Source organism: Citrus clementina, unplaced genomic scaffold (genome assembly GCF_000493195.1).
Source record: "Citrus clementina cultivar Clemenules unplaced genomic scaffold, Citrus_clementina_v1.0 scaffold_5, whole genome shotgun sequence".
NCBI classification, from domain to species: Eukaryota; Viridiplantae; Streptophyta; class Magnoliopsida; order Sapindales; family Rutaceae; genus Citrus; species Citrus x clementina.
Window position 1 is genome coordinate 19,108,388 of NW_006262201.1, and position 11,897 is coordinate 19,120,284.

The window sequence follows — 11,897 nt, forward strand, 5'->3', positions numbered from 1 at the left end:
AACTGTTTGGATTCTAGCTTATTAGTAGTAGCTTATTTTAATTTTTTTCAATATTGGTATTATATATGTTTTTTATTTAAAAAAATTTAAGATTATTGTCAGATTAAATTTACGATCGCGTTGAGCTACTCTATAAATAGGTAATTCGCATTATATTTAGTTATAAAGAAGAAACCAATTCCAAGCCTCTCCCTTAAATTTATTTGATAAGTAAGAACGAATGTTAGTATCCAACTAGGTGCTAAAAATTGTTGGGCAACTTGGGCCAAGGACCGTGTTGGGCCATACCTTTGCTCGCCATAACTTTGCTCTTACCGAATGATATTGATTTCCCATCAATATTGAAGTATTTTTCTTTGCCTTCACAAAAATAGCGAACTTTCTCTTTTGTGCTGGTTGTTCCAGAGCGTGGGAGTGTACTCTTAAAGAGACTGCTCATGTTAGATTTTCAGCTAAGAAATAATTTTGTAAGTAGGTCGCTTAGTAGGCATTTAATATCCTCAACTTATACAAGAATATCAGCATAAATGTCAAATAGCGAGCTGAGCACGCATTTTATAAATGCTCATATAGAGATGGGTTTGATTCTCCGATAATTGTGCCACGTGTAATATTAGAATCATGATATTTTACCAAAAAAAAGAGAATAAATAACATAAAATAATCATCATAAAAGAAAGTACATAGCAGATAATTTATCCATCATTATGTCAGTGCATTCATTTATGACCGAATTTTTCCTATGATGATTTTGGAATGAGATCCTCCTCTCCTGACTTGATCATTATCTGAGCTTTTAATGATCTTTTGACATGTGTCATTATTAAATTCAATGGCCAAGATTTATTTGTAACTAAATTATTTCCACAGCTTCTTAAAATGATGTGTTTTTATATAGATGTTTTCCCGCTACACTTTCAATTCCCGCTCCTATCAATTTATTCTCTCACCATCAAAAACTTTTCATCTCCTAAATAATTAGCAATTGTGGTAAGAAAAAAATTGAAAAAACTAGTTTACTCTGCTGAACGTGAACTTCAACAACAATAATAATCCAACGAGTTAGCTTATGATTCTATAACGCTTCTTGATTTCACTATAGTTTTATCCCCAGCAACTTGATATAATGTTAATAATTTTTTTTAATGGTTGCTACAGGTTTGTTGTTTTAGTTTTCATTGGTTCTTTAAATGGCCGCAACTGATGTTGTTTTAGAAAATTTTAGCGAATTGTATTGGAAACCTAAATATGGGATGGATTTTGATTCTGATGAATCAGTATATGATTTCTACAATGCGTATGGGTCAAAAGTGGGGTTCAGTATTAGAAAAGAAACCTTTGGTAAGAATAAACGTACAGGTGAAATCACCTCTAGGCAATTTGTTTGTGATAAAGCGGGCATGTGATCGAAAGATAAACAAGATCATTTAACTGTAAAACCTAGAGCAGAGACGAGAATTGGTTGTGGTGCTCAGTTATGTGTTAAATTAGATAGGAAGAAGAACAATTTTTTTGTTTATCATTTTGTCGAATCACATAATCATTCTCTTGTAATGGAAGAGTGCACTCATATGTTATCTTCTCAAAGAAGAATATCCAGTTCACAAGCAATGGAAGTAGATTTGGCAGATGGATTTGGAATTTCACTTAAGTCTACTTATGAGCTAATGGTAAAGCAAGTGGGTGGAAGAAAATCTCTTGGATACACATGACTCAATCAAAAGAATTACATTAGAACGAGAAGACAAAAGCAAATGGCATATGGAGAAGCAGGGTATATTCTAAATTATTTCTCTGAGCAACATTTAAAAATCCTTCATTTTTTTCCTCTATACAATTAGATAATGAAGAGCAAATCACAAATAGATTTTGGGCTGATGCTAAAATGATAATTGATTATGGTCAATTTAGTGATGTTGTAAGTTTTGATACGACTTACAAAATTAATAAAGAGAATTGGCCATTTGCAGTGTTTGTTGGACTGAATCATCATCGAGAGATTGTTACCTTTGGTGCAGTATTATTGTATGATGAAACTGCTGATTCCTTCATTTGGCTATTTGAAACATTTTTGCAGGCTATGTCTAGAAAGGTTCCAAAAACAATTTTCACTAATCAAGATGTTGCAATGGCCAAGGCTATCTTAAATGTCATGCCGGATACATGCATACCATAGGCTTTGCACATGGCATATGATGCAAAATGCCTTGAAGCATGTAAATGGTGTGTTTAAAGGTACTAGTACAATGAAAAGTGTCTTGTCGGTATTTATGGATAGTATTGAGGATGAAAATGAGTTTCTAGTTGCTTGGGATAACGTGCTTGATGAATATGATGTACATGGTAATATTTGGCTAAAAAGAATATTTGAGTTAAGGCATAAATGGGTTTACGCATATGTTAGCCAAGCATGGTCTGCTGGAATGAAGAGCACTCAACTTAGTGAGAGTTTTAATGCAATTCTAAAAGATTACTTGAAATCAAATCTTAATATGCCTCAGTTTTTTATGCACTTTGAAAGGATGGTCAATGATAAATGGCACAAGAAATTAGAAGCAGAGTATGAATTATGTTATAAGTTGGTCAATATGAAAATGTCAGTTAAAATGTTGGCCCATGCAAGGGAGATTTACACAAAGGTAATTTTTCAAGAGTTTCAAGACCAATTTGAAAAGTCTATCAATTTATTTGTGAAAAAAGACTCTAGGGATGGTGAATATTTAGTATGTACGGTTGGTATGGATGATTTTGAAAAGGGATGTGTCAAAATAGAGAATGATGGCACATTGGCTTGTAGCTACAAGAGGTTTGAGATGAGGGGAGTTTTATGTAGCCATATCATCAATGTTCTTAGAGATGTTATAGATGTCAAAGAAATTCCTATTGGGTATATTTTAAAAGGGTGGACAAAACAAGCAAGAGCGGAATGTATCAAAGACATGTACAGGCGTGAAATCCAAGCAGATCCTAAGTTGGAACAGACGTGTCGATATAGGTCTTTATGCTCTATATTTACCAAGATATCTAGCTGGGCTTCCGAAAGTAAAAAAGCATATAAGCTAGCAAATGCGCATGCCATGGATTTGGCAAGATTAATTTAGGATATTTTACGTTTGGAAATGGATGGTAGTGTGCAAGAAAAATTTCAAGAATCTCCTTTGACTCAGCACATAGATACTGTCAAAGTAAAAGGTCTGAAGAAGAAAGAGTCATCTCGTGGAAGACGTAGATTCAAGAGCAGTTTGGAGGTAGCCTTGACAAAAAATAAGAAAAAGAGGCTAACAAATTGTTAGTCTCAAATAATCCAGGTGATTGTCTGTATTATTAATTAATTAGTTTTATATTGATACAATATTGAGCAATTGCTTTCATCTGGATTAATTTTTGCTTACATTGTTCATTGTCACAGCCACATGTTCAATTGCTTCCGGTGATTAGTAATACTCATTCATTAATGATTGATCATTTTTATTTTAAGTGCTTTTGCTTTGCCTTTTGTAATAATTTTAAGTGCTTGCTTAGTAGGCATTTAATATTCATATTCTCAACTTATAAAAGAATATCACCATAAATGTCAAATAGCAAGCTGAGCTCGCATTTTATAAATGCTCAGATCGAGATGGGTTTGGTTCCCCAATAATTGTGCCACGTGTCATATTAGAGTCAGGATATGTTAAAAAAAAGACAATAAATAACATAAAATAATCATCACAAAAGAAAGTACATAACAAATAATTTATCCATCGTTTATGTCAGTGCACTCATTTATGACCGAATTTTTTCTATCATGATTTTATGATAACTTTTAATAATAATACGTATGTCACATTTAATTTCAGATAGAAATTCAATTTTTTTCAAATTTTTTGCATTTCTTAAATTTTGCAGCTAAAAATTGATTTAATTTCAACTAAAATTAATATAAAAATTATATTATTGATAATATTTAGAATTTTATTATTATTGTTTGAATTGAATTAATATTAATCTTACTTACTATTATTTGAATTGTATTTTTTATTATTTATTTTATAAATTCTCAAACTGTAATATTATTTTCAAAAATTAAAATTTTAAATATGAAATTAATATAAAACGTAATATTAAAAGTTATAACTACCAGTATCACTACATAGCTTTACAGTATAGCAATTAAACAAATTATATATCCATTCCTACCATTCACATTACAATAAACAATCCAAAGTCTAGCAACTGCATGTTCAAATTCCAGCCCAATAGCAAGCAAAACCGCAGAATCATTTTCTATCAATCCTGAAATTAACTTTTAAACAAAGATGCACACCAATTGCAACAACACTTGCATATACACAAAACCATCAAGTAGTTTAATTTTCCTGCAAACTGCAATTTAATTCCAGCAACATTATCATATGCAACTTGACTTCTAATCCTAAACTAAAGAAGAACCCTAGAAATGCAATAAAGCAAATTATCCAGACCCAACAATATGCTCCTAGAAGAAAGTGACTTAAACAATGAGACACCAACTAATGTGGCATTGATAAAAAGAATGCATTATAATTTGAAATCAAAACATGAACAAAACAATGGAAGAAAAATTGTGGATGCACATAATGAGATGTAATAAGTACTATATTCCAATAAACTTGCACAAGCACTAAGTTGTCTTCACTTTTTTTACTTTGATTATTTGGTTAGATTTATTAGTTGCAAGAATGTAACTAAGGAAAATAAGAGTAACACTATTATAGTGCAAGAAACATAAGAGAATTCAAAGTTGTGCTATCAGTCCATAAGTGATAGATTGCAAAACATTAGTAGCCAACTGTAAAAAATTCCAAAGTGTAGAAGTTTTCATGCTCTTAGATAAATTTCATCTAGCATGAAATAGGGGCTAGAACTTGAACTATTGAAATAATAATAGTAAAAGAGAATAAAAGGCACAAAGCATGTGTGACTAATCATTACTCAACAGCCAATGTATGTTAACATTGAAACCTGACAATTAGAAAGTACTCTAAACCTTTTCAACCATAAATTTAACAATTAGAAGTAATAATTCAAATGACATACTAATTTAGTATGCTAACAAGATCTTTACAGATAACTGCATATAGGTCCCATCTACTCATCCTATGTTCAAGGCGTAATCATTGATTCAATATGTCCAAGGGAGATCAAACTCTCAACATTGATCTATAATTAAGCTTTCAAGAGAGCAAAAGATATAAAATATTGAAAAAAAAGAAAAAGAAAAGAAAATTGATACATAGCAATGAACTTATCAAGCTTCGAAGATTAAATAAGCTTTTAAGAAAGCAAAAGATGTAAAATATTTAAAAGGAAAATTAATACATAGCGGTGAACTTACCAGGCTTTTGAAATCCTCAGCCGTCAAATCAACATTTGTATTTTTATCATATGAATTTTTATTTCTTCAATATATAATTGTCTAAAAGCTAAGTATAAATAGAGATCAATTAGTCTTGTCTTTTGACAAGTTTGTTCGTCTTGTCTCACTGACAAGTCAGATTGTCTCTTAGTTGGTTTTGCTATTCATTTCTCATTCACTAGCCTTGTTTTTACGTTCCTCTATGGCTGGTTCAAGTCGTCGTGGAGCAGTTGATTTGCATATTGAATGTGCACGTTTGTAACTTGATGAAGAGGAGGAGAGTGGTCTTGAGGTGGCTGGAGAGGAGGATGAAAATAATGGGGGAGTTAAAATTGATTCTCGTTATTGCCTTGTGGGACATTTCCTAACTGATAAGGTGATCAATTTTGCTCTATGAAGAATACTATGGCGGCCTTATTGAGGTCGGGAAAGGGTGTTTGTATCAAGGACTTATCTCATACTCTATTATTGTTTCAATTCTTTCATGACATTGATGTAAGGAGGGTTCTCAATTCTGGACTATGGATATTTGATCAACACATTCTTCTTGTTCACATATTAGGTGCTGATGAGCAACCCCAAAATGTTCCTTTGTTCCATACTACCTTTTGGATCCAAGTTTATAATTTGCCACTTGGTTTCCAATCTAAACGGATCTTGCATAGTATTGGCAATTATATTGGTTCTTTTCTAGAGTCAGATGATAATAATCTCAAAGGTGTTTGGCGAAATTATATGCAACTGAAGGTGTCTCTTGATGTAAGGAAACCTTGCAAGCGACGAATGCGGTTGAAATGAACATGAGGGGAATGGTTTTGGGTGGATTTCAAGTATGAACGACTCAATGTGTTTTGTTTCATTTGTGGTCTTCTAGGCCATACTAAGTGCAATTGTCTTTCTTTGTATGATAGTGTGGATGGTAATGTTGTTAGACCCTATGGTATATGGGTGAAAGTATCGCCTAGGCAAGGTATGATGAATTCCGGTGAGCGTTGGCTGAGGACAACGCCACCAGAGATAGAGGAAGGCAATCTTGGCAACTGCTCAAAATCAGGGGTTGCTATGGTAGTGGATTAGAATGAGGCCACAAAATTCGCGAAGGATGGGAGCAAATCTCGTGGGAAAGAGCAATTTATGGCAACTTCCTAGTAGTAGTGCTTGGCATAATTTATGGCAACTTCTTGTTCCGGCAAAAGTTAAAAACTTTCTTTGGCGAGCAATGGCTAATGTTATTCCAACTGCCGACAACCTTTTGCAGCGTCGAGTAGAGGTACAAGCTTTCTGCCCCATTTGTCACACTTCATTTGAATCTGTATACCATATCTTGGTTACTTGCCCTTTTGCTAAAGCTTGCTGGTTATCCTCTGTGATTGGATTTAATGGGAGTTGATTGAGCTTTGTTCATTAGTTGGAGGATTTGTTTACTCGGTGTAATATTGATGATTGTAGTCTGGCTGCTATGGTTTGCTGGGGATTGTGGTTGAATAAAAATAATAAAGTTTGGAACGATGTCAATGGGAGGGTCCAATCTGTGTTAGTCAAATATGGTCAAAATCATACTTCTATCCTAATATCTTCATAGAGTAAGTTTTTTATAGACAATAATTATATTATAAAACCACCATTAATCCATGACAGAATCGAATTTCTATCATAAATTTATTATATTTTATGATATAAGTTATTTTGCTAAGAATCTATTACAAATTTCTGTCACTTATTGCTTGTTATCTTGTAACGCATGATAATATTAATAAAGGCCATTATTTCAAGTCTTTGATGGTGCCGCAAAGATACATAACCATCATTATTAGGGTCTATGGTTGGATGAGTCTTTTAGAATGGACAAATATCGTGTTATTAGGTTATAATAAAATGTGACGCCTACACATATATTAGAATTACTCTTTTAAATAACCTTGTGCCACTAGATTTAGATGTTTGAATTGATGCAATAATGAACATTTTGCACTAGCAAATTTTCATCACAAAAAAAGCCTTCTCAATATGAGGTATGAAGAACCCAAACTAGAATAAAACCATGTTAGGGCAACACCAAAACAACAAAAAAAAAATAATAATAAATTAAAACGTTGTTGGAGAAAAGCTACCTTCACACTAGGGTTGGATACCATTTAGTTTGGTTTGGTATAGGTTCAGAATCGAACCAAACCTAAACTAATTGGTTCATTATTTTTTTAATTAAATACGAACCAAACAATAGAACAAACCAAACTTAACTAAATTAATTCAATTTAGTTCATTTCAGTTTTTTGGTTTTTTTTATTTGGTTTGAGTAATTTTACCTTTTATATTTAATAAAGAAACAACATAATAGTAATAAACTATTACTATAACCACAATCTTGAGTCCATAAATTCAGAAACAATAAATAACATAATAAAGCCCAAAAATAGTCTAGAAATCTACCCAAATTACAAAAGAAACTTCATAACCTCATTGCCAATTTTATGTCAATATCAATGCTTCAACCATGTCATGAGTCATTTTTTTATTATTATTATTGATCTAGTTTAGGTTAGGATTTTCAATTTTTATTTTTTATTTCCATAAATTCTATTTTTAAATTTTTTCTCTGAATTGTTCAATTTGGTAGTTTGGTTTGGTTTTAAACTTAACCAAATAAAAGCACCAATTAGTTCAGATATTTTTAAACCTTTTAGTTTTTGTTGTATGAACAGAACCAAATCAAACTATTATATATATAGATATATATATAGATATATATATATATATATATATATATATATATATATATAGTTTAGTTTGATTTGATTTGAACTGAATCAAACCATATGTCCAGCCCTATTTCGTGCAATGAGGAAATAAGATAAATAATTAAAATCAACTTTTTCATGAATAGATAAAGGCTTAACTAATCTTTAGAGAAGGCCGATGAGAGAGAAAAGTTTCAAAAGGGAGATACTGTAATTTTACTAAAATTTATGTGCTCTTTAACCATTATCATTAATTATTACTTTAAATTTGACTCAATTATGTTGAGACATTTCAATTGAGTTGCTTTGTCTTATGATTCACAGTTGTGGAAAATAAATTTATTAGTACATTAAAAAAATCCATGTAACATTAGCTAGTAACAATAATAATATAATGGTTTGTTAAACTAGTTTGTGCCACACATTTTTTTTATTTAGGCGTGGTTAAGAATTAAGATATTTTTATTTAATGACTATTGATCAGAATTTTTTTAAAATAAATTTTAAAATTTTAAAAATTAAAATATTCTTATTCAATAATTATCAATCATATTTTTAAAAATAAATAAACAAAATTCGATTGCGGATCTAAATCTATATCTAAAATATTTTAATTTTTGTGCTTTTAAGGGGGGTTTTGGCTATACGTTTGAGTAATAAGGAAAATTCATAAATAAGGTAAATACAAACGCCTGCTTAGCAAAACCATTTATTTTTTATTTGAAATATTTTAAGGTGCGCTTTAACTTTGTGACTTGTTGTGGGTCTTGCCAGTAGTCTCTTACCAAGGCGATGGGCTATCAAGTCCTCAGCTGAGGGTTTCTCAATTCGAGATCCACCATTTTACTTGGATTTTGCTCTCTCTCTATCTGCTCTGCATATGTATGTAATTTTAAATCTCGACTTTTAAGCTTATTGTTTCAATGCACATAAATAAGTTATGCCTGGATTAAATTCTCAGTATCAATAGCGTTTTGTTTCTATTCTCAGCTCAATGGTTTGATTACACTTTGTGCATGGAACAATTTTTGGAATCTGGGCATTGAAAATTTTGTTGATTTAGGTGGTTTGCTTGAAAATTCGGATGATATGCTCTCTGTGTTTCTGATGTTTGTGTAGTTGTTGATGATTAGAGGTGGGTTTGTTAAAATTTCTAGGGATATCTAGGTGGGGTTTTTCCTTTTTGGAATTTTTGGATTTTCTTAATTGTATTTATAGATGGTTGTTTGAAACTCTTGAGATTCTTGCAATGTCAATGGGTTCTCTAAAACAATGTTATGATATTTTAAGTACAGGTTTTGGGAATATTTGGCTTTTGATCTTTGATTGAGTTCAATATGAGCTTAAACTGTATTCATATTTGGGATTTGATGCATTTTTTAAAACTTCAGGTAGCTCTTGTGAATCTTTGGAGTATTCTTAAGAGGTCTATCTGGGAGTTGTCATAATGCCGTCTACTGATAATCAGGGTTCTTCCTCACCATTTCACTCATTTGGTCGCTCAATTTGGAGTATTAGGCGCGAACAGGTTCATTCTGTAGAAGGGCATCATGATTCCAGTGCTGAGGAGTTGGAGCTTGAATCCTTCCATAGACAGATTGCAGACCATTTTAATGCGCTATCAGCTGTTGCTGATGATGAACTGCTCTCTATTGCATGGATACAAAAGCTTTTATATGCATTTGTTTGCTGCCAGGAGGAATTCAGGGCTATTTTGTTGAAAGACAAAGCACTAGTGTCGAAACCACCACTGGATCGATTTGTTGCTGAATTTTTTGAAAGAAGTTTGAAGGCGCTTGATATGTTTAATGCAACTCGTGATGGAATCGAAAAGATTCGATTGTGGCAAAAGCATTTGGAGATTGTTCAATGTGCCCTGGATTCTCATAAGAGGACAATCAGTGAAGGTCAGTCCCGTCGAGCAAGAAAAGCTTTGATGGATTTGGCTCTCACAATGCTTGATGAGAAGGATTCTGGGTCAGTATTTTCACAAAGAAATCGGTCCTTTGGTCGCCATAACACCAGTAAAGATCACCATCATTGCTTGCCAGGGCATTCTCGTTCTCTCTCGTGGAGTGTTTCTCGATCTTGGTCAGCTGCTAAGCAACTCCAGTCAATTGCTAACAGTTTGGCACCACCTCGTGGAAATGACATTGCAGCTACAAATGGGCTTGTGGTCCCTGTTTTTGCAATGAATTCCCTACTCTTGTTTGTATTGTGGACTCTTGTTGCTGCAATCCCTTGTCAGGATAGAGGCTTAAATGTACATTTTTCAATTCTGCGTCAATTCTCATGGGGCGTTCCGCTCTTATCACTCCATGAGCGCATTACAGAGGAATCTAAGAAGCGAGAGCGACGAAATTCCAATGGGCTACTATATGAAATTTATTTGATTGACAAATGTGCTCGGCAATTGACAGACTTGTTGGATGTGGCTCAGTTTCCGCTGCCAGAGGAGCAAAAAATTGAACTCGAACATGGAATTCAGGAGTTAACTTTGGTTTGTGAAGTGTTGAAGAACGAATTGGATCCACTGGAACGTCAACTGAGGGAAGTTTTTCGCAGTATCATGAATATGAGAACTGAGGGTCTTGAATTCTTGGGTAGTGGAAGCGAGTAATTCAGTGGAAAGGAGTAATTTAAGAAGTAACTTGCTAGTGAGCATCAAGTGTACAAATTTGTGACAGTTGTTGCTAGCCATTTGCAAGCAGGATGACTGACTGGAGATGGTTGGCAACAATAAAATTTGAACAGGTAGCTTTCTTGTATTTATTTTTGTATTTTCTGTAAAGAACATAGTATCTGTATTGTAAGTTGCTTTTTCCGGTTTTATTTCTTATCATTTTATTGGTTTCTTTTCTCTTATAGTTTCCATGCTTGGAAACTCAGATGTTACAGTTTCAAGTCAATTTCTGTGTGGCACCATATATATGTTTCAGAACACTTGTTCACCAGAGTTTGGACATATCTGGACAGATCTTGGCTAATACATGATTAGTTAATATATTCTGATTGTCTAGTTTGTTTTGCTTTGGTTATGAGATATGATTCCACTTTAGCTGTTCTGATGATGTAATTTAAATGAAGCTGATATGAGTGTGCTAGCGAAGTGTTTCACGCTCTGCGGATCAATGAAACTCGGCTAGATCCTTAGCTTTGCCTGAAGAAAGGAACAAGGCTACGCAGTGACTGTACAAAGCATAACCAAGAAGGATTACTGTTCAAATGTTATTATCGCCAGTTTCATAAGGAAATGGCGATAAATCTCCATCAATAAACAGCTCTTAGCTCCCAATTGTGCCCTTGTAACTTGAAAGAAAGCTGAAAAGAACGAAGCTCTTGCTACTTTTTTGGTTTAATATCAAAACTACCCTTTTTATTTAATCAAAATTAAACAGATAAACAAAGAAAAAGAAAACTCCCATTTTTTTCTCACGAAATATTAGCGTCATGTAACAAAAATGGATTAACCATTAAACACAATTCTTCATTTTTGGCTTAAGTAATTGATAGGTTGGTATAAGAAGAATAAATTTGCTCTCATGCTATCTGAACGTAAAAAATAGGGCTCCAATCGGTATAAAAAGACCCAGAGTCCCTAGGATTCATAAGGAGTAGAAAAAGGGCAAAAAAAAAAAGGTCAAAAAAGGTATAGTGATAATTTGATTCTTCGTGGTACTGAATGGGGGAGAGAATCAGATTTTTTTTCCCTTTATTTTTCACTTTTTACAATTTACAAAAAAAAGTAATAGGAGTTAATTGACTGTAAGCACATCAACTAA

The 11,897-nt window shown here is 32.8% G+C and overlaps 2 protein-coding genes across 2 annotated transcripts; both read left to right on the forward strand.

The window, feature by feature from the left end:
• Positions 1–2,195: 2,195 nt before the first annotated feature.
• Positions 2,196–3,101, forward strand: LOC18042312 (protein FAR1-RELATED SEQUENCE 1). Its single transcript, XM_024183602.1, has one exon. The coding sequence runs from the start codon at positions 2,196–2,198 to the stop codon at positions 3,099–3,101; it is 906 nt and encodes a 301-aa protein (XP_024039370.1).
• A 5,780-nt stretch (positions 3,102–8,881) lies between these two features.
• LOC18042345 lies at positions 8,882–11,119 on the forward strand. The gene is made up of 2 exons (XM_006432214.2): positions 8,882–8,997; positions 9,507–11,119. The coding sequence occupies exon 2, from the start codon at positions 9,563–9,565 to the stop codon at positions 10,733–10,735; it is 1,173 nt and encodes a 390-aa protein (XP_006432277.1). The 5' UTR covers positions 8,882–8,997; positions 9,507–9,562; the 3' UTR covers positions 10,736–11,119.
• The last annotated feature ends 778 nt before the right edge of the window (positions 11,120–11,897 follow it).